Here is a 24,056-nt window from a genome sequence, read left to right on the forward strand (position 1 = left end):
CGGAGGGTATTTGGCCGACTCCACACCGGTGCTCTCTGTTAGGTCCTCTTTTCTTTGTGCAGGTATCGTTTCGAGGGTACGAGCATTGTGCAACTCACTGTTGATATTTTCGGCATCATCACAGTTGTATATTCATATCAACTACTTTTATAATTCATGTAATTTTTTCTTTTTACTTGGAGTTATGAGAGATTTTAGAATTGGGAAAGATATAATTAAATACTTTAGATATAAAGTTGCTTCACCTGATACAAATCTTAATTGAAACAAAATTAGATTAACTTTAGACTTTTTGTCTAAGTTTGCAACGTAGTGTAATCCAAACACTTGCATCTATGGCTTGGGCTTTGAGATGTTTGTTTCCAAGAAAAACAATGAATAAGGTTTCAACTTGCAATTAAAGAGGTCTAATACATCTTAAATTGGAGCAATATTTATAATTTTTTTTTCTTATCTTCTACTTGATTAAAAAAAAAAAAAAAACAACATGATATATGATTTCTAAGAAAAGTTGAGTTGAACTAAAACTATTTAAGAATGCTAAAATCAATCAATAAAAAAAAAATACCAAATTACTACACGTAAAAAAAAAGATATAAATAAATAAATAAAAAACAAAACAGCACCGTGAGTTGAACTAAAACTCTCTAAGTTTACTCTACTCTACTATTTAAGAATGCTAAAATCAATCAATAAAAAAACCAAAATTAAGTGAAGAACTTTAGAAGGAAAGATTTTGGCTTTTTTGGTGAGAATAGCTTCTTTTTTTTTTTCTTTTTTTTCTTTTTTTTTTTCTATTATTGTAGTTCAATTATTACTTAAATTCTATATTTTTTTAAAACATTTTACATGTAATTCATCTCAATTATTAATGTATTTTTTGATTTGGTGTTCTTAATTGATTGTGTAGATTATTTCCTCACTTATGGCAATATCAAAATGGCTAGACAAGTAATTTATATGTAAACTTTTACATTTACATTGCAATACAATTTTTGTTTCTCTTTATGCATTTTTTTTTTCATTATCTATTTTTGAAATTATTTTGATTGTAGTACCCTAGAAGGTCTATATATATAATTTATAGAATTTTTATTTCAGTCAAAATTTTATCACTGAATTTCTTTGTTATGGAATTTTTATTTCAATCAAAATTTTATTACTGAATTTATTTGGGATGAAGCTCATCTACCATATGAAATTAGGAGATTTATGTGAGAAGAACTATCTTCATTTTTTTTTTTTATGAGTATCTATTTTTCTATTAACGCTGTTTAATTATTGGTTAAATTATATGATTTTTAAAAATTTTAGATAATGCAATTCATCTTGATTATTGATATTATTTTTCAATTTCATGTTCTTAATTGATTATGCAAATTATTTCCTCACTTATGGTAACATTAAAATGGCTATGACTAGTAATTTATAGGTAAATATTTACATTGCAGTCTAAATACTTACATTTTTGTAATCTATGGAATTTGTTTTTGGTCATATATACAAAAAATTTATATATCATTAGCACTTCTGCCACTATACATGTTAGCAAGTATAATGGAAAGATTTTTAAGTGCCCCACAGACACGTAAATATAATTAAATTACAATTTTACTTCTAAGAGCTTTTAGAAATTTAAGCCTTGCCATAATTTTAAAAAATATTTTATAATATCATTAAAAAATAATAAGTAAAAAACTTGCAACGTAACTTAATTTTTAAAAATATTTTTATTAGTTTATTTGTTATTAGATTTGATTATATTATCAAAAAATATATATTTAAAATTTTTTATATAATTTTTTAATTAAATTGTGCATCATACTGGCATAATACTAGTGACTTGATAAACTCCTACAAATAAATACGAGAAATGTTATGTTCACAATATTTTTATAACAAATTCTAAATAGGAGGTTGTTACTGATTGTTATTGTTACAGCAAAAAAGTAGTCTTAGATTCAAATTTGAACAAATAATAACTAACCACCTACAATTTGTTATAAAAATATTATAGACTTGTAGTTCTTCTAAATAAATAAAGGACAAAATTTCCTCCAAACAAGCTGCAGCAACTCCTACAAACAAGAACAGGTGTCATACAAATAAAGAAACACATATACAATGGTCATGCACATGACCCCTTTTAAGAGAAGAGCTGCTAACAACATTAGCCAGAACGCCTCTCTCCTCTCTCATCCTCCTCCACCTCTGTTTTTCTCAGCAACCTCCGACTGGCAAGAACATCACGGCCTCGTACTGACGGGAAGAAAATACTCTCTCTCTCTCTTTAAAACCCCATCAACGCCTCTCTCATCCTCATTCTTTGTTCTTCTCAGAAACTCCAACCACTGCCACATGCTCCGCCATTCCCATCCCCACCCACCTCTTCGCCGCCAAGGACCACCGATTCTACTACCCATCTTTTCAAGGCTCCAATTTTTTTTTTTCAGGTTTCTTACCAAATCCCTCTGTATTTGATATTATTTTGGTTTGTCTTATGTGATATATTTGGATGATTTAATTCTAGTTTTTTCTTCTGTGATAATGAGATTTCTTGTTTTTTATTTTTTTAAAATTACCATTTTGGCTAGCTTGAGTTCTTGCTGTGATATATTTGTAATTTTTTTTTTTTTTTTGGGAGTGGGTTTTAAGCAATCCAAGCTCCTCTGAAATTAACGAATGTGGCTTGGGAAAGATCCCTGAGGAGATGTTTGAAAGGACAATGGACATGTTTGAGAAGGCTGCATATACTCAACAGTGTGATTAGTTCGCATTTGAAGAAATAGAAGACCTTATGGATGGAGTTGGCCCCATGGATCTAATCAAAACCATTTATGAGCATTGGTGGCAAAAAAGGGAGAGGAAGGGAATGCCTTTAATCTGACATCTTCAGGTATCTTTTGAATCACTTTTCTATCGTTCTTGATATTACGTTTAGCACTATGATGTAAGCTACCTTAGTGGATGTAATCCCCTATGTAGAGAGTGCACTTTGAGTTATTAAAGGATTCAGCTTCTGCTGAAGCAATCTTAATTTAATTTAATTTTTACAAAGATGCTAATACGAATTTTAGATTAGTTAACAAAGCCACTATTACAAGTTTGAGAAAAAAAAATCGTAAAAGCTGAATTACCACTAAGATCAGCGGTAAACAAAGAAGGGAAATCTTTGGAATTAAAATGATATGAAGTAATATTATTCAGAGTTTTTAAACACTCTTGGAAATTGAGGGGCATGTGTTATGTGAGATGAGAGTGAAGTTTTCTGGAAGAATAAGAGAGGAATTTGGTTTGGACATCTACTGATGGAAGGAATATGTTTTCTAGATTTGAATTGATGTGCAAAATGAAAAAGAAATAATTTAACTTACTTTTTATTTCTTATTATTATATTGCCTTGTAGTCTGGTTTTCACCTATATAAATTACGTTAAATTTTACAAAATTCAGTGCTGATATATATTGTCAATTTTGGGGGAGTCATCTGCTTTTGTTAGTTCCTTTTTTTGGGACATGAAATTCATACAACTCCTGTTTATTTTGCTTGTGTGTGTGTGCATATTTATATATATTTTGATAGATATTTTGCCTGTGTATATTTAATTTGCTTGTTTGTTTGTATTTATATTTAAATGTATCTCAAGGCTCATTTTATTGTGCTTTATTCAGCCACCGCTGTGGGAAAGGTATCAACAACAAGTGAAGGAGTGGGAGCTAGCTTTGAACAAAAACAATACCAACATCCCTAATGGATGCCAGGAGAAGGCTGCACAAATTGAAAAGCTACCCATGTTTGCTTTCTGTTTGAAGCCACAAGGTTTGGAAGTTCCCAACAAGGGGTCAAAACAAAGGTCACGTAGGAAGTTTTCAGTTTCTGGGCAAAGCAATGCCATCTTGGGAGATCAGGATGGTTTCCATGCTTTTGGTATTTTTTTTACAATTCTACATATATACTATATAATTTAGACTCATTTTTCCTTGTAACCTTTTCCTTAATTTAGTTGTATCTGTTATTTCAGGAAGAAGATTGAATGGTTTTGCCTTTGCGGATGACAAGTTTGTATATCTGGGTCATAGTCATAGTTATGAATCCCATGAGTTCAGCCACTGAAAATATGTTCATGGCAACAAGGTTATAGATCCAGAAATGCTGCCTGAAGTGTATGCAAAGAAGCAAGTTGTTGCAACATTTCATATTGCACTAAATTGCATTGAACTTGATCATATAAATAAACCATCATTTTTATTTTTAGCAAGTTTTCATTTTTATTTTTTTTTAAATTGAGAAATAAGAAAATCATATAAATAAAACATCATTTTTATTGATATGATGAAATATACATTTCATTGAAAATAACTACGGCATTACATGAATTAGGCCCTAGATTAAAATCTAAGAAAAAGTTACAATCGAAATATATATTCCAATATTAAGAATTTAATATTATTTTCTTAGAATCTATATTGGGCAATTATTAGCACAGAGACAATTTCTTATGTTATGAACATAACATCTCTGATAGACAAATGCATTCTTAGAATAGAGAATTCCAGGGGCAACTATAGAGATCTCACCCGAGAAGCAGTATTGGGTTGGGTAAGGGCTGGTTGTGTGGTTGCGGTCGTACTAGGATATTTTTTTTTTTTTGGGTACTAGGCTGCTGAATGGAAGTTTCGGGTTGTGGGTTGAAAGTTCAGTTTGGTATGGGCAGTGGGATTTGGGTTAGATAGTGGATGGGTTGTGGGCTTAGGTTTATGAGATAGGATTTGGGCTATGGACTTTGGGTTTCAAGTTGTGTTGGTGCAATCGTGTTGGCCTTTTTTTACCTTGCTTACTTGTAGTTTAAAACTTAACACTTTGTCTACCTGTATTTAGCTCTGTTGGGTCTCGGTTACTCACCTTTGGGTTTTTCATTAAAAAACAACTTTTACCACCAGAACATAACATAACATGAATAAAAAGGTTAGAGTTTGAATTTTTTTCAAAAAACATAAATGAACATTACTTATAAGATTCCAAAACAATTACAAATCAAATTGTGTGAAAGAGCTTGGGCAGGGAAGTTGAATTTACCGTTTGGAAGATTTCCATGCCATAGTAGAAAACGGCATACTCGAAGATGTTGCAGAAGAAAAAAAAAGTGGGAAAGAAGGCTTAAAAAATGAAAGAAACAAAGACGGGAATGTCTTTAAAAACACTTGAAGTTACAATTCATTTGCAGGAGCAAATGACACAAAAATTTAAAGGGACTGCGGAATATTTTTTTGCTGTTTGTACGGGATACTTCTACAAATTGAAGCTCACATTACTAGTATAGTTCTATCTTGCTGCTATTTTTGTAAATTGCAACACTACTATATTTCTAGTAAACAATGGTTCAAACGAAGGGAAGGGGAGGAATAGTACATACGTTATGTTAATGTGTAGTTTTGAAAAATACGTTTTGATAGATGAAACATAAATAGATAACATGTAAACTTTGATAAATAATTGGATCTTAATGTGAAATGAGCTTGTTATTTTGAAGCTTAACACAAATAATTATGAACCTTGAATTTATCTATGAACAGGGGCATAGCCAGGTGGGGTAGGAGTTAGCAAAGTACATTTTTGGCCCTTACACTATGTTTGGTTGGAGTGAAAAGGAGAGGATGAAAACTGTCAAAAGGGCGAAGAAAAATGAAAGGAAAAGTAGGAGTTTTCCAATGTTTGGTTGAGGTGAGAATGGAATGGAAAGAAAATGGGAAGTAATTTCAGCTTAGAACTTCGTTATGCCAAATGGTCTAATGGTGAGCACCAATTGAAGAAGGTGCTCAGTTTTATCTTAAACCCATCTGATCGAATTCTTCTTCTTCTTCTTCTTCTTTTTTAATTTTTAATTTTTTTTTTTTATTTACATGCAAAATGATTGCCATCGGTCGAGTGTTGAGCACCTTGTATGGCTTACTTGTTTCATGGAAGAACATACTTATATATCTGTTTTGTTGCTTCATAATTCCCCTCCTCCCCTCCGACAGTGGGTTCTGCCTATCTTTATTTATTTTAGTCTGTTATGATTTTAATTGTTTGCCAGAGCACACCATTCTTTTTATTACCAGACTGCTATATTACCTCCAATTCCTGCAGAACACTCTAGAGCGAATGATAGCTATTTGATTATCTATGCTCCATTTTTTAATGTCCTTGTCGTAAGAATATCAAATGTGGATTGTGTTCAGATGTTCTCTTTACATGGTTTGAATGATTAATTAAGACTTAAAGAGTACCAAGCACACACTCCATCAAATGAGCTATTTTTCTAACTTTTACTAAAGATTATAATGTACTGTTAATAGCTTCCACATCTTTCACTTATTAGCGTGGAACGAGCCAATGTGATATGATAAATATAAAGCATAGACTATAGAGTAAAGAGAATAGCATATAGGCGGAAGTATTGCATAGTTTCATAAAAGGAGAGATGGGATGAATCCAAGAGTTATCTACTTCTAGATAGCAATGACAAAATAAGAAAAAATTCCTCTATTGAAACATCAATTATGCAATTATACGTTTTTTCAACAAATGGTACATATTCACGTTCAGAATTCAAATTTTCTTTAACCGTTGTAATTATTGAATTACATATATATAAAATAAAATACAAAAAAGAAAAGAAAAAAACAGCAACAACAAAAACATAAATGTAACAGCTAAAATGAGTAAAGCAGGGAAGGAGCCGAATGGGATAAATCGACTGGGGGAGGAGTAGGTTTCACTTGCAATCCTTACTTGGCAATGGAGTTGAAGGGAATATTCGGCTTGTACCTGTTGAAGACGAAGACTTCAGACTTGTGAGTTGTGACTCTTTTAAGTCTTACCGCACGCTGCGTTTGAGATTTTAAATTTTAAAAAATAAATAAATAAATAAAAAGTCTTTTAGTCAGATTCAAAAGTAACTTCAAAGGGCCCCGCTTCCGCCTAAAATAGTCTTTTGAGAGTGACTCAGGTTCTTTCTTAGAACCCAGGGGCTTAATAGGATAGCCTATATAAGGCTAACTGACACAAAAAAAAAAAAAAGAGAGAACGACTCCACTCGGCAATAACATTTTGAACAGATGAAGCATCATTTTGCGAGATGATTATTGAAGAGTCTTCACCGGCACCGGGATTATCAATCTGACGACGGGATTGAACGGTGGATGATTCCCCTTTTAGTCTTTTCCAAATGACTTCAACAATTTCCTCTATAAACTCTGGCTCTGGACTGCAATTAATTGAACCCACAAAATTATTCTTATTATTATTATTTTATAGAATTGAATTTTGTGATCATCAACTGATGTTGAATGAATAAAGAGAAACTGAGTTATCAAATAATGCCATAAACCCTACGTTGAAATTTTATTCTTTTACAGTCCATCAACGCACTACTTCAAAACTAACCAATTTGATTTTTCTTATCTAACATATTATCAAATTTAATATCCATACAACACCTAATCCTATGCTTTTAAATTTTTTGATCATCAAATTCTAGAGAAGGAACTCTTAATAATTCAAAATTATAATTTCAATAACATCATCAAAATATGGATCGATATCTACTATATACGGAACATTTTTTAAAATAAAAAATAAAAATCTTACCGATACGGTTTCAAATGCAAGCCTGCCAAGTTTGCAGCGTCCGTTAAAGCAACCTTCCAACTATTCACCTTATCTTCAGGGCCATTCAGCAACGCCTCCGACAAATTCCCCTTCTGTCTTCGCACCTCGGATGGAGACACATCATAGAAAACAGGGATCACGCTTTGATTGAACAGCCTTTTGCATTCCATGATCTTCACCAGCTCATCCAGGCACAAATGCGAAGTAGCATAGTTTTTGGAGAACACCACAACTGCAATATTTGATGTCTCAATGTCCTTCAATAACTCGGTTCCACCCTCTTCCCCTCTATACGCACGAATCTTTTTACGGTCAAAAGCGGCAAAGAGATGTCCGGCAAAGCTTGTGCGGGTATCTTCCTCACAAAAACTAACGAAGACATTGTATTCGGATTCAAAGGAACGAGCCATGGTTGCAAACACACAGACCGAATTGAGGTAATACCAAACCCGCTGCCCTAAACTCAAGAACAAAGGAGCAAGAACAGGTTCCTTAGTGAAAAGGGGAAAAATATTTCCTAAGCTCGAATAAACGGATCCATCATTTGCACGGGCCCACTGTGGACGGACCTGATGTGAATGGGCCGGACATGGACGGGGTGGATTATAGTGGGCTAGTTATCCATGGGCCTGCTGAGCCCCTAATGAGAGATATTTTGGCCCATTCTCGTAAGAGCCCAAATAGAGTCCTTGCGCTAGTAGGACTCCGGAAATCTTGTATACTTGGTAAAAAATCTTCCGCATAAGGAGGAGACTTATTCATCACGTTTAGGATTCTACAAGAAGAGTCCTATAAGGAAAAGACTTCCGCACCAAGGAAGGGATGTCAACCTCAAGCCACTATAAAAGCCCCAATACCTTCATAAGCCAAGGTACGCATAATTAACCCTCTCTAGCACTCTAGAGTTGTGAGCATACTTTCTAACTTGACCTTCGGAGGGTATTCGGCCGGCACCACACCGGTGCTCTCTGTTAGGTCCTCTTTTCTTTATGCAGGTGTCGTTTTGAGGGTACGAGCATTGTGCAACTCACTGTTGATATTTTTCGGCATCATCACTTAGGAATTTTTTTTTTTTTTTTTTTTTTTCGCTTTCCAATTTCTCTCTCTGTCTTTTTTCTCACTCTAGTGCAAATTTTCCAAAGCAGTGTGAACTCGACTTTGACTTTTTGGACGAAGGAAGATGCCAGGAAATTGCCATGAAAACGCAAGAGGATTGGGTATAGTTTTACCCTGCGTTTTCTTTTGTTTGGGTTATTAATTAGTGCCTCATTAGCATTTTTCTTTATTTATTTATGAACTACTGCCTTTTCTTTCGATGTTTCTTGCTTTTACAAAAATGAACATGCGGAAAAAGTTAGGGGTTACCTTTACTTAAAAATTAAAAATATGTGTGTAAAATACATATAAATGAAAAAGTATATAAAAATACGTATAAATAAAAAAATTTGTAAAAATACGTTTAATGTTGTTTAAAAATTGAAAATATGTTTTTGAACGGGTGTACCAAATGAGGCCTTAGTATTCTAATTATTTATTATAAATGTGAGATGAAGTTAGGTGACCGACTTGTTCATCACCAATTTTTTCTGAATTTATTAGATTACTGGGCCTTACCGATTTGTTTTTTATTTGAAACCTAAGGAACAATAGTTCTGCTAGAATTTAGTGATTTGGAATTTTCTAATACAATATAAACTATAGAGAATTTGTGGGTTGCATTCATTTTGTACCTCAGGAAGAAATGCTTTACTAGGTTCTGACAGTTATGCCATATTTGAAATTTATGTTTGTAAAATCACTCATAGGGCAAAGGAGCAAGAACAGGTTCCTTAGGTTTTTTTTTTTTTTTGGTCTTTCCAATTCTCTCTCTCTCCTTTTTTTTTTTTCCCTTCGTGTGCAAGTTTTCCAAAGTAGTGTGATTTTTGGCTTTGTGGGGGCATGCGCATCACGCGGTAGCAAGCACATGACAATTTGACTTTTTTGTTGAAGGAACACACCAGGAAATTCTCTCTCTACTCACCCTCTACTCACCAGCCCTCGAACCCAAGGCTTGGTACTTGTAATGAGTATACAAACCATTGAGCTACTATGAGAGCCGGTCAACACACCAGGAAATTGGCATAAAAACACAGAGCATTGTGTCCGACTAATTTTTTATTGTAATAGTGCTAGTTAGGGGACCGACTTGGTTGATTCACCAATTTTTTCTTTAAATATTTACACACTGAGAGAGAGTGGTCAAATGGTTGATGGTTTTCTTTATGCATGCATGCATTTTTTAAAGAAATTTTATTTGAGTGTGCCTTATTGATTTGTTTTCAAGCTGATTTGCTACAACTAGCTATTCCTTACTCATTTATGGGTTGGATTCATTTTTGTACCTCGCAAAGAAATGTTTTAATAGCTTCTGACAGTAATGACATAAATAAAATTTATGTTAGGAAAATTACATCATGCAGAGTTATGTTACAATTGAATCTCTGTTACCATGAAAAAAATCATAATAGCTTAAAACTTGAGCAATCTGAGTTTTCATGTTTCTAGAATTGCAGTTGACATGCAAGTTAAAAGATGAAGCTCTTTTCAGAGTCTCCTATACGCTATTACGGGTTTAAGAAAAAGTTCAAAAAATTTGTTATGAATATTATTGCATTGTCCATGTCCTCCAAAATTAAATTTGATGTATTAAATAGTTTAGCTGAAAATACTTAGAAGTAAATCAACTAGATTATACCTATTTTATTCAGATTATGATCAATCCCTCAAATGAATGGATTGGGTATTGGGACACCATGTCCTGATTTATGAGTATTGAGACTAGGGATGGCAATTTTTGCCCGATCCGTGGGTACCCGGCCCGGCCCGACCCTAATGGGCCGGATTTTACCCGGTCCGATTAGAAATAGGGCCGGGTATGGGTTTTTTTTTTAAAAAAAAACCCGAAACGGGTCCGGGTCGGGTCTGGGTTTTATAAAAAAACCCAAAACCCAACCCGGATATAACCCGGTAACTATAAATTACAAAAAACCCCTCCTATATATATATATAGCTATAACTAACCCTATCCCTCATTTTTTCCACAGCAGAGCTCACGCCTCCCTCAGTCTCTCCTCACCCTCACCCTCATTTCATTTCACCTTACAATCTCACTCACTCTATCTCAGCTCTCTCACTCACTGTCACTGTCTCACACAGCCGCCTCTCCCTCTTCATCTCTCAACTCTCTCACTCACACGGAGCGCACAAGCAGTCAAGCACAGGCTGTCAGGCATAGCTCTCAACTCCGTTTCGTCCTCGCCGTCGTTGATCTCACACTGAAACCCAGCCCTCTGCCCTTCTCATCTTCCTCGCCCATGGCCTCCGGTGTCGCTCCACCTCGATCTCCATTTTTTTCTTTTTTCTTTTTTCTTGGTTCAGTTCGTTTTTTCTTTTTTCTTTTTTCTTTTTTTCTGGGTTCAGTTCGTCTTAATGTGAGTTTGTGTTTGTGTTTGGTTTGTGATTTTGAAAGGGAAAATCACAGATCTAAATTTGTGTTTGGTTTGTGATTTTGAAAGGGAAAATCACAAATCTGATCGTGTTTGGTCTGTGTTTATGTTTATGTTTGTGATTTTGGGCCTAAAAATCATAAATGGAAGTTTTTGGTTCTGATTTTTGGCTTGGCTGAGCATGAGGGGACGGGGCCCGCGGGGCTCGCGGAGGCCCGACGGGGCGGGTTCGGGGTTAAGAAAAAAACCCGTTTAATAAACGGGCCGGGTCTGGGTTTCTAAGAAAGACCCGCGGGTCGGGTCCGGGCATGAAAAAACCCGGCCCGAACCCGACCCGTTGCCATTCTAATTTGGGACACCATGTACATTCTATATATGTTGCTGAATATAAATAAAATCTACAATCTTGTTGTGTTGAATTTGTGTAATATCAATGATATGCACAATTAGGAAAGCTGACAATGGGATTAACCTTCTCTAGGTTAGGAATGGCAAGTGTGGCAATGAGGAGCCGCATAGAAGACGTCAATAGTAAGAAGAAGAAGAAGAGGAAGGAAGGTTAATGAGTATCCTGAAATTGACACGCTTGAAAGGCTATCTCACAAAGAAGATGTCAAAAAAGCACAGAGACTGATTTCAAGCTTCATCAGAGCTACTGAAGAAGTGGTAGAGATAATTGGAATATATAATATCAAATCCATTACCTCATAAATGGCTTAATCATCAAGAAATTGAGGCTTTAAGATTATGAGAACTAGTTGGCATAGATTTTAAAGGATATCCATGCCATTCTATAATGCGCAACTCATTGGAAAGATAGTAAAGGCCTTGTGGAAGCTGTAGATTACCGATTTTAAGCAGTGTCATTTTTATCATCTTCGAGAAGACTTCAGCATTTAAATGTTCCTCTCTTTGATCAGATATTTTTAGCATTATGGCTTCAACTACCTCTGTTCCCTGATAATCAAGAATAAATGAAATTAGAATAGTTTACGAACATTTGAAGAATTTGTGTGTGTGCGTGTGTGATTCTCCAAGTTTAAGGTTAGATTTGTTAGCTTACAGTATTTTTCTTCAATACATGAAGGACGTCTTCATACATCCATAACCTACTACATCCACCAGGCTTTTTGGGAGATTCACGACGAACTATTTCATTGCCCGTTTCTTGTAGCAAATCATGCATCCACAATTTCCCTGATATAGCAATGGTTATGAGAGATTTTTCCACAAGGATATCAATATTGTAGTCTGGGTAGTAACCAAAACTTTCTAGTACATCTCTTATGCCATCTTTGTTCTCTCCTTTGAAGAAACATGCAATATCTAAAAATAGTTCTTTCTACATATTTGTTAACCCATCAAAATTTATTTGAAGTATATCCAAAATTTTGTTATTAAGTTTTGATTTTTGTTTATCTCGAGCTATTCTCCATGCATCAATTCTTCTACCAAATAGTGAAGAACCTAAAACTTTAAGAGCTAAAGGAAGGCCTTTAGCGTAATTCACAAAATCCATAGCTAAGTCCTTATAACTTTCTTCAAGATGGGTTTTCTTAAAAGCACCCCAACTAAAAAGCTCCAAAGCTTCATCATCATTCAACCCCTTAATTGTATATACATCATCCACTCCATTTCTTCTCAAGAAATTACTATCTCTACCTTTTAGAATAATTCTACTCCCTGGACCAAACCAATAATGCCTCCCTACTAATGCTTTTAGTTGTTCATCTCTATCCACATCATCAAGATCAATAGAAACGTTTTTATTATGTAGTGTATTTCCTATAACATTGATTCCCTCATGAAAATTCCATATATCTATTTCACTTTCAATAAGGATCTTAGATAGAAGCTGTTTTTGTAAAGAAAGTAGACCTTGATTTTTAGTTTCTTCTTTAACATTAGCAATAAAGTTGCAAGCTTCAAAATTGCTAGAAATTCTTTTAAAAATTTCTTGTGCAAGAGTTGTTTAGCCTATTCCACCCATCCCGCAAATCCCAACAAAGCAAACCTCAAACAGCCCTTCACCAAAATATAAATCTAACACTTCACAGGGGATTCTATTCCAACAAGGTCCTTGGTAATGGTACTTTGGAATACTAGATTCAATTTGCTAAATATCCTTTTAAGGATTTCTTGGATAGCTATTGATTCATGCCTACAAAGAAGATAGTAGAACAATAATTTTGTTAACTATACGATCATATCATATATAATATTTTAAAGTGGAAGCACAATCAAGAATCCAAATTAGATTCTAATTACACTATAATTTCATGTCCTATTATTTGATGCCAAGTGTGTTTAGAATGCAATCCAATTTTATGTCAAGTGACCTTACAATTATACTCTAACTGTGTGTCAATTATATTTACATGCAAATTCCAATACCTAAACTTAGAAAATATAAAAAGATTTAATTCAAATTTATTATACTTCTATGTAATACCATGAATTTGTTCAATGATACAATCTATTATATACATACATACGTACATATGTACATAACGTATGAATGGTATAGTATGTTACTTCTTAGAAAGGAATGTTGTGTGTGTGTGTGTGTGTATGTATGTGTGTATATATATATATAATTGTGATTGTGATGGTTCTTGATTGTACTTGTGCACATGCATGGATCATAAGCCAATATATAATAAATACAAGAGAGTGAGACACAAAACTTCGTTCAATAGCAAGCTTATGACATAGCAACGTAACTTAGATTTCATTCGTTTGGAACAACATGAGAACTTAAAAAAAAGGCTTGGTACATTATCTAGACTAAGTGAGAACCATGTGTTTCCATGTGACTATCTTAATCTAATGAGTTGATGCCTAGCTTTTGTTGTTGATAATTTTTTATAGCTGAAGGAAGGGAGATTTGAAGCCTAAATATTTTCTTTGGAAACAATAGGAAGTGTTAGTTGAGTTATAAAGCTCTCGGCTAGTGTGCCTAATTTTATTAAGTCACTAGCCGCGAACCTGCGCGTTGCGTGATAATTATTTTTATGGTAGTTTTATTATTATTATTATTATTATTTTATAATTTAAACTAATCTAATAATGAGTAATGTATTTCATAATTATATTTTTATTTATTATTGGAACAATCATAAATGTAATATAGGAACAATCCAAAACACCAAAAAAATGTAAACTAAAAAAATTAATAAAACTTAACAATGATTAATTGAACCAATATTAGGATAAAATTTTGTTTTTGATAATCTATTAAGGTTATTTTCTTTGTAGAAATTATAATTTCAGCCACCCAAAACATATTATCAAATAAAAAATTATTAGCAAAATCTAAGAATTAAATTTCTATAAATGCATTGTTATAAAATAATAATAATTAAAATAAAATTGCAAAAGTTAAAATTTGTCACCTATCCGATTATTTTTTTTTTTTGGTTAACCTTTACTTTTCTTTAAATGAATAGCATTATAGAGTACTTCTAATACAACTATTAAGAGTACTTTGTCAACCACAAAGGATTAGAAAATAAACAAAAATTTAGTAAAGTCTCATAGTTTAACATCTAAATTAAGCACTATAAAAAATCATGATATGTAACAGAATAAATAACAAATTATCCAAATCATGCTATGTAATAGAATAATATTATATTTTTATATGCTATATTTAATTCTTTAGAACACAATAAGATAACATTTAACAATCAAAGAGAATAAAAAAAATTAAAAAAAAAAAAAACAATAATAACAATTTAAAAACAAAACTAAATCGAATTAACCCAAAATAGAATTTTAAAGAATACAAAATAGAATTTTAAAGAATATAAAAATTATCAACCTAAAGTAGAGATGCAAGAAAAAAAAAAAATCTACCAAAAAATTTAGAGAGAGTGAGAGGGAGAGAGAAACTACCATTTTTTTTTTTTTTTTTTGGTGAGGGAAAACTATGCATAGAATAGAAGAGATAGTGACAATTTATAGTAAGAGGGTGTGAATAAGAAGAGACAAAAATAAAGGAAGATGAAGGAAATATGAAGAATGATATTAATGTAGAGGGTAATAGGGAGATGAAAATGTAAGGGAGGGAAACCCTAAAGCTTGAAAGGCTTCAATGTTGTTGTTGTTTTGTTTTTGTTAAAAGGCTCACACAAAATCCTAAAGCTGAACTGAAAATGCTTTGGATTGGGCTTGATAGTGGAACTAAATAAATAAGAGATGGGCTGGATTAATTATACAAATTTATTATAAGGTGATAGTGGAAGTAAATAAATAAGTAGTGGGCTGCATTTATAGGGTTAAAAATTGTAAAAACCATTTTAAAATTGTAGGATCAATTATATTTTTTTTTTATAAAAATGACATGGTAGCTGATATGACGTAACGTGAGAGCACTAGCATTAAACATTATGTTTCAACTTTTAATAATACTAGCCGCAGACCCACGCGATGCGTGGGAATATAAATATTACGTAATGATGTGTAATATATAAAAAGTAACAATTACTTCAAGTATTGTCTATCCCAAGCTAAATACTTGAATTGAATAGACCCATATAAGACCCACAACACAAAAGAGGTAGTAATAAAAGAGGGGAAAAAACCCAACAATCAAAAGAAACAATACTATTAATCTAATCCTTACATTGAATTATAAGTAATAGACATCAGTTGTGAATTTAAATTTGTGCCAAGAACTGCATAAATCAATAAAGACACATTCCACAAGTGCAAGTTATTAACAGTTTTGTACCAAGGAACTGCATAAATCAAATTCTTTGCATCAAGGGGCTTGTTGATTTTCTGTGTGTGTTTTTTTTCTAGCAACAAATTCCGAACCCGAAGAAGTACATTCTTGAAAGTGGGAAACTTTTACACTCACCTAATTAGGAGAGAATTGCAAAAGCCGAAAGGTCCATGGGACAATCGAGTGACATCCTAAAAAATCCACATACAATAACTATGAGACATGGTGGGAAATAGAAAACCCCCACCTTTGCCCAAACATGTCTTCAAAATTTCAATGATACACACAATATGTTCCTAAACCCAGGTATATGGACTATATGACACAGTGAAAAGATAAAACTTGCATCTTTTCTCAAAACATGTCTGAAAAAAATACAAAATTAATTGAATCACCCAAAACAGGAATTCAATCATATAAAGAGAGAAATAGGTACATAGCTAGCTGTATTCATATATGTTAATTATGTAGGAAAAAACTCACAAACTTCATACGGAGATGCAATAACAGATGATAGCAAATATAAGGCCCCCAACTATGTGCACAATACCTGTCAAGGGACACATCATAAGTAGACTTAGTATCACGTTTTCTGCCCATCCCATAACCGATTTTAATAGCATCTTCCAAGACAATTTGTCTACTTACAAATATTGGGGCCTACACAAAGCAAATTTTAAACTGATTATAGAAGCTTTAAAGAAACATTCATACATAACCAAGGAATGTTATTAGATCTGTTGAAGTCTCAAAGGACATCAAGAAGGATAAGGGGGTGGCATTGTTGTGCAGTCCCTGTCAGATTTCATGACACACACACACACACTATAATCTACACACACACACACACACACACACACACACACACTCAAACAATAGCCTATTAATTTTTTTTTTTAAAAAAACCCACCAATTGGAAACTCCATTCACATCAAGGTAACTTCAACTGTCTTGAACTCGAAAGTCTGAATTTTATTATTGTGCAAAATTGACTTGTACCAAATGCAATGCTAATCTGTGGAAAATATATACCTTGCATCTATTTGCCACATTTATTGCATTTGAGGGACGTGCATCCACACTTAGAATGTCATTTTTCCCAGACTGCAGATAACAAATGCCTTGATGTAACATAAAACTGAATTGAACATAATCAAGACATACTAATCGTAAATTTCTAACCACCTTGCTAAAATATAGTTTGGCAAAGTAAAGTATTAATGATTCTTTTTGTAATTCTCACCATAGTAACATGAAACCAAAGGGGAAAAGATGAAAGAGAAAACTTTAAAATAATTGAATAGATTTATACCCCAGTTTTCATATAAAAAAGGACTTAATAAAATAGATGTGCAGTAATATTAAGCCATAAATTGAGAGACATACACCCAGTCATATTCACACCTTGGACCTCATAAGTTCTTTTTCGATCAGCAAACTGACTGAAGTTTGCAATATTTGTTCTATTATCAAGATCCAGTGTTACATCGTGGAGCATATCAGCACTCCATCTTAACTGCCGAGGATGTCTGTTTCTATGAAATCTGCCCCCTCTTCAATAGCTCTCACCTAGTGTTGCGTTCAAGTTTTAAAGGCCTGAAGTGAATCATCAAATATACCGTTTTAGAAAGCCAAAGGTCTGAAGTTTTGAAACTATCAATGGAAGAGAGAGAGGTTGGCGTTAGCTAGCTGAAGGGCTGAAGTTTCGAAACCGTGGAACACAGGTAGAGCAAAGGAGGGGATACAGAAAGGGTTGGTGTTATAGAGTAAAGGCTATTAAGAATGGGTTTGGGCGTTACGATGGATAGCATTTTGGTAGTCCTTTGTTAGAATGTGGGGAAGGGAAAGGAACACGGTTTGTGTGAGAAATCTGCCATTAGAAGGTGGGGAAGGGGAAGGAACACGTTTTGCGTGAGAAACAAAAGGCAAGGAAATTCAAGAAGTTGTAACCGTGATTTTCAAAGGGTTTTCGGTTGAGAAGGCTTGGGTTTGGACTTTTATGTTAGAAATAAATTTAGAAGAAGTGGGCTGGTGAATTAGATTATAGGAAGTGGGCTTTACGGTAGAGATAGCCTGGAAATAATTTTAGTTTTATTAGTATTTTAAAATTGATAAAAACAATTTTAAAATTGTAGGATAAATTTAGGAAAGATGATGGAAATGACATGGCTGCTGACGTGGCTCAACGTGAGCGTAGCAATATTAAATACTACGTTTCAGCTTTTAGTAATATATAGATATAGATAGATGTGTTCATTTCTAAAAGAGTGTTTTCTGTGGACACGGGTTGATAGAAATCCTTCTAAAAAGTAAAAGCCCTCTCCTTTTTCTTTTTTGGCTGCTTTTTCATTTTATTAATAAGAAAATATTTTTGTCCTATATCTAAGGACATCCATTTCATTGCTGTCCATTCTCATAAATCTTTTGCAGCATGTAGGATGTCCCTTTTGGTGAATTGAGCCAAATTGTTCAAGTAGCTAATTTTAAGTGTTGATTAAGTTTCTTATATGCAGGAAATTTAGGAAGCTGCTGAGAAAGGAGAACTCAATGAACTTGTTCTAATGGTCAAATAGAATCACCTTGATCTCGCTAGACGTGATGTAAGTTGTTCTTTTGTTGTCTCTAAATTTAGTACTTCTTATCTTATGCAATGTTGTTATAGTGTAATGCTTTGGAAACATTTTTTTAGTGTGCCAATATAAATGCTTGCAATCACTGATTACTGTAATGTTTAAATTTGATGGCTGCCATTATAAAATTATCTGTAGGTGTAGGAGTGTTTGCTGCTTTTTTAGAATCAGTTTTGTAAGTCTCAAATATTTGTACTAAATACCTATACTACCACTTCTTCTTTTTTAAGTTCAAGTTTGTTTTACGCAAGAATTTGAAGAAACCAATATGTATGAATCTAGAATTTATAAGCATGAAATTCTCAACTAAATATTTATTATTTCTCATAAAGGAAAAGAGGACAGTAAAGAAGTGCTACAGAAGACAGAATAGTAATCAGTATTTTAGACTATAGAAGCTGGTAGGATTAGCTACTTCTAATGAGCAAGGCAGCCTCATTGATCAGGGACTGTGATGACCAAAGTTACTCTTAATTGCATAGTACTTATTATTATTTTGAGAAAGAGAGAGTCAATGGTCTTCTTCTAGGAAAGCATGCCAAGGAATTAGTTACCAGCTTGCAGTTATTGGGCGATTATGAGGGCTTGTTGACGCCACCTCAGTCTGTTATTTCAGTAGCCCAAAATATTGTATGGCTTACTTGTTACATGGAAGAACAAACTTATATATCTGTTTTGTTGCTTCATAATTCCCTCCCCCCCTCCACAATGGGTTCTGCCTATCTTTACTTATTTTAGTTTGTTATGATTTTAATTGTTTGCCAGAGCACACCATTCTTTTTATTACCAGACTACTATATTACCTCCAATTCCTGCAGAATACTCTGGAGTGAATGATAGCTATTTGATTATCCAGCGCATAATCCACTAGCATCGCAACCATACGTCCAGATTCTCCACCTTCCTGCCTTAATCCATGGACTGATAGAAACCAAGAAGGAAGAGTTTCTTTGATAAAAGATTGAACCAAACTTGATCCATCAGATATCCAAACTAATGATGCCCCAAGTGAAGCTGGAAGTTTGACATTTCTCCACTTTATCTTTAGGCAACCCACTTGCAATATCTCTAACAGCGAGAATTAGAATAGAGACACTTTCTTCTATCATGAACATAACATCTCTGATAGAGCGATACACTCAGAGATTAAAGTAGAGATTTCCAAGGGCAACTGGAGAGATCCCACCTAAGAAGTGGGAGCCAAAGCCAAAGCCATGGCCAAGGAGGTCACCTACGCCACCATTGCTATAAATATGGGAGGAACTTAGCTGGACCAAAACATCAATGTTATGGTGGAAAACAGTACTAAAAGATGAGAACACAAGGAAATCGCCGCAACGCTTTACCTTCTGGCCCATAACAAGGTTATGATAGCCATGTATGGCCTGGGGCAACGAGAAGCTAGAGAATTCAAGGCTACCCCAATAACAAGAGGGTCTGTGGACTTTGTGTTAGCAGCATGACCCAAGACAGGGGCCTTTGGATTCTAGGTCTTACTTTTTGGGTTGTTTTTCTGGCCCATGTCTGGTTGGCTGTGGGGCATATGGGGTTTCCAAATGAGTTTCGTTTTCAGGTTGGGCTTGACCCTGGGATCCATGCATGGTTGTTAGGATTGGTGAGAGGGTCTACAGATCAGATCAAAGGAATTTCCAAATAAACATGGTTCTTGACTCTTCCTAAAGATTAAATAAATTATCTCACCCAATATAAAATTAAGTCAAAACTTAGTCAAATACCAAGTATTAGACTTAAGTCCATCATTTGATTAAGAGAAAATCGTTAGGAGTAGGGAAAAAAAATTGAGGACTTAATTAAATCCAAATTAACAAAACCTTAACTGGGTTTTTTTTTTTTTTTTTTTTTAAAGAAAGAACAAAACCTTAAAATTAAGAATTAAGAATTGGTTTGATCCCAGGTTGGTTGATATTAATCTATTGTTAAACTTGATTAGCCATCCTAATCAAAAGTTATGTTAAAGTCATGGATTCAATCAATGATGAGTCAATTTTGGATGTAAAAAAACCGTACATATTTTCTTATTATTGGGTTAAGGGAAGATCAATTATTATGAACAAAATCTTGACTGTTTTTTTTTTCAACGGGGGCTGAACAAAATTTTCAAAAATTGTTTTGACATAATCATGATAGGAGTTTATATAGCTGTAACCAATGAGGCAATACCCCAGCCGCCATGGTTGACATTAATTGTATTGCCGACAAACAATTAACAATTTTTTATTCAATTATTATTATTATTTTATGAAATTCTTTATCAAGCCAAATGAGAAGCTCAATGAAAAATTCTTTCTGGAACTGAAAGAGCAAATATAGTATCAAATCCAATACATGACAGGCCCAATCACAGAATTTATGGGTTTGGTTTCAAGAAAAAAAAAAGGTTAGGTTCAAGTTTTATTTATTGTATAGCATAATTTTTTTTATCAAAGAGTATATTGTCAAGAGTAATTTTTAGATACTCTGCATAATGGTGCTCCTTCCTTTTGCATTTATTGTGAGGTCGGTCTATAAAAACTCTTGGTGAAATCTACGATAAGTATGAGTAGAGAGAGTATCATTTTTCCATTTTTCGGCCCTTCCAAGATTACCTAAAATGTTCATTGTAAATTAAGGATCCAAGTCTCTAACTATATTGCCTTGTACTCTTGTTATATTATTATTGCTTGCAAAATATCAAAAAATAATTAGAGACCAATAATTATCTTCTCATCTCATCATTGAATATTTTTAACTGTATGCAAAACATATTGAAAGTTCAAAATGGGTATGAAATACTCTTGAACGTTTAGACCCCAAATTACAAAAAAACCAATTCAAGCTTTATATCAAACAATTAATGTGCGGAACATGATAACAAGCTTATAACAGAATTGATAAACAATATAGGCCAAATATAAACACATCCACAGCAGTAAATATAAGGCAAAGATAAAGGGAAGGAAGATGTAAATATACGGACAACACACGATGTGTTATCGAAGAGGAAACCGAAGTTCTCGGCGTAAAACCTCTCCGCCGCCCTCCAAGCGGTCAATAATCCACTAGAAAATGTAGTTGGGATACATGAACAGTAATAGACCCTCCAAGCCTAATCTACCCAGGTACCTAAGCCCTCCAAGCTTCTTGCTCCAACGAGGTTGGGCCGAACATTTTTCTTCTCTAACTTACCGGATTCCGCTATAGCCCATAGCATCAACCAATATGAATTGGTCCCTTCCTAACTGCTTCCCAAAGCACCAAATAAACCTTCTCACAGATATGGATATGGTGAGAAAAGGATTTGGTCAATAGCCTCTAAAGGATTTATCAATGGAGAGGAAGAGAGTAGAGGAATTTGTAGAGACTCTAAGGTAAAGATTGGGGATGAGGCAATCTTGTTTTTCTCTAGGGTTTCGCTCACAAAAATTCTCTCTGGAAGCTCTCTCAATATGATGGGTATTAGGGTGTATATATAGTAGGGTGAGAAGGGAATGCAAAACGTCAGTTTTTGCCAAACAGGACAAGTTGGTGACTTGGTCTCGCGGCTTGTCCAAGTCGCGAGTTCAAGTCGCGACGTAACGGCCTGGCCAGACTGGAACTTTTGTCCTATAGCGTGACAGCTAGCGCGACCCTTCAGCTTCCCAGTGTGCCTCTCACGTGCCAGCCTTTGACGGCTTGCCAGTCGCGATCCACCCGCAAGCCCTAGCCGCGAGCCTCTGTTTTTCTTGCACACTCTTGAGCTTTTCTTCACATCTTCTTACATACTACCCTTACAATTTTTCCACCTAAATACAAGATTGCTAAGTGCTAAATTACAAGCAAATTAGTCGTGGAATAAAGCCAATTAAATGGTTGATTAAATTCAACCTTACACATATATACAAAAAATTTGATGTGAATAAAAAAACAAAGAAAATATATAATTACTGCTAAACTTTTCTCTCTTCATCTGGAGAGCACTACTGCGAAACCTTCTTGCCACAACTAGGTGGTGCAATCATTTCCCTCAACGAAGCTGCCTCTCTATTTTCAATTGTAACCCTTCTACCAATTCCTCAACAACGTTGTGTGACTAATTTTGCCTTTCCTTTTTAATATACCCTTCCTTTTCAATTTCCCCTTTTTGCTCAACCTAGGGTTTATAAACCTTAAGATTCTTAAAACATTTATTCCTCAAAATTAATTTCCTACGATCGGAGTAACTCAATTGATCGTTCATGCTCTGATTACATATCGTTACCTTTTGCAATCTATCTGGCAGTCTCTTATTCCCCTATTCCCTTTTTTAAAAAATCCCTAATTTCAAACTAAGTTCATTATCTTCGTTCTACAAATAGTCTAGAATCAAAGTTCACTTCTTCTATCTTCTGATCATTACCTTTCGCTTATAATTAATTTCCACCACTCTAGAATTCTCTCATGACATCACTTGTTCCCATTATCAAGCTTTAAACCGATCCCCTTCTTTGCCCTCCACTCTCATATTTTTTTTGCCTTTTGTTTTGATTTGCCAGAGCTTCTTTCCCCCATTAACCCAAAAAATTGAGTACTTTGAAACTGCAACCTGCTATTCCTTCAGGCTTCCCACGCAAGTATTCGTGGGGATCTGCACCATGCAAATCACTTTGTATAACTGGTAAATTTCATTTTCCATCTTCACCGTTTGTAGCTACCAATTAGAGGTAAAATGCAATCATTCCACTCCTTAGTTTATAAAGAGATAGGACGGGATAGTTCCTCTCAATATCATATGCCTCCATTTCCCATTCAGAACCCACCTCAATTTCTAGCTATACAAGACCACGGAAAAGCCTCCAAACCCAGCATCAAACCCATTCCCTTTAACACTATGGAACCTAGCCAAAATAATAGAGAAATTGGATGGAGTGATAGTAGTGATTCAGAGGCTTGGATAGATAATGAGGAAATGGGAGTTCATAATGTTCATGAAAACAATGTCATTTGTAGAAGGGGTCCAGTTATCCAACTGGATAGAGAGTCCTTGGAGCACAACAGAGTATTTTGGAGACAATGCATTGTGGGTTACCTACTTGACAGAAGGTGTTTCTCTGTACGAAGAATGCAATCTATACTAGCATCTGCCTAGAGACTTAGAGGAGGAATCAGAATAGTGGGCAGGCAAGGTAATTTTTATATAATACATTGTGAATTTCCATCTGATCAAAAGTATATTCTTCAAGAGGGACCCTGGTCTGTTGATGGAGCTTTACTAGTTGTGGAGAGATGGACACCTAACCTCACACTTAGCCAAACACATCTAACCTCTGCCACTCTGTGGGTACAGATACACAACCTTCCACTAGAGTATCATGATATTGATCTTGCACATTTTATTGGAAACTTGTTGGGAGAATTTGTGTCTATTGACTGACAGCCAAACTTTCCACACGAAACATTCGATTTATGCGAATTTGGGTTAAGCTTGACCCATGGTTTCCACTGATAGCTTGCTTCATTCTTAAAAGGGATGATGGGCAATATACTTGGGTGGAATGTAGATATAAAAGGGTCTTCAAGATTTACAAAAGATGTGGAATCATT

General features: G+C 34.3%; 1 protein-coding gene and 1 long non-coding RNA gene across 2 annotated transcripts; one reads left to right on the top strand and one right to left on the bottom strand.

The window, feature by feature from the left end:
* Positions 1 to 2,147: 2,147 nt before the first annotated feature.
* LOC112034530 (uncharacterized) lies at positions 2,148 to 4,254 on the top strand. Its single transcript, XR_002885377.2, has 4 exons — positions 2,148 to 2,453; positions 2,656 to 2,896; positions 3,672 to 3,927; positions 4,022 to 4,254. It is a non-coding gene; the product is annotated as an uncharacterized LOC112034530 (long non-coding RNA).
* Positions 4,255 to 6,528: 2,274 nt separating this feature from the next.
* Positions 6,529 to 8,143, bottom strand: LOC112034531 (disease resistance protein RPV1). Its single transcript, XM_024067345.2, has 2 exons — positions 7,633 to 8,143; positions 6,529 to 7,249 (listed from the first exon to the last, which is right to left on the bottom strand). The coding sequence occupies exons 1-2, from the start codon at positions 8,061 to 8,063 to the stop codon at positions 7,015 to 7,017; spliced, it is 666 nt and encodes a 221-aa protein (XP_023923113.2). The 5' UTR covers positions 8,064 to 8,143; the 3' UTR covers positions 6,529 to 7,014.
* Positions 8,144 to 24,056: the final 15,913 nt, after the last annotated feature.

Source organism: Quercus suber, unplaced genomic scaffold (assembly GCF_002906115.3).
Source record: "Quercus suber isolate HL8 unplaced genomic scaffold, Cork oak 2.0 scaffold_328, whole genome shotgun sequence".
NCBI lineage: Eukaryota > Viridiplantae > Streptophyta > Magnoliopsida > Fagales > Fagaceae > Quercus > Quercus suber.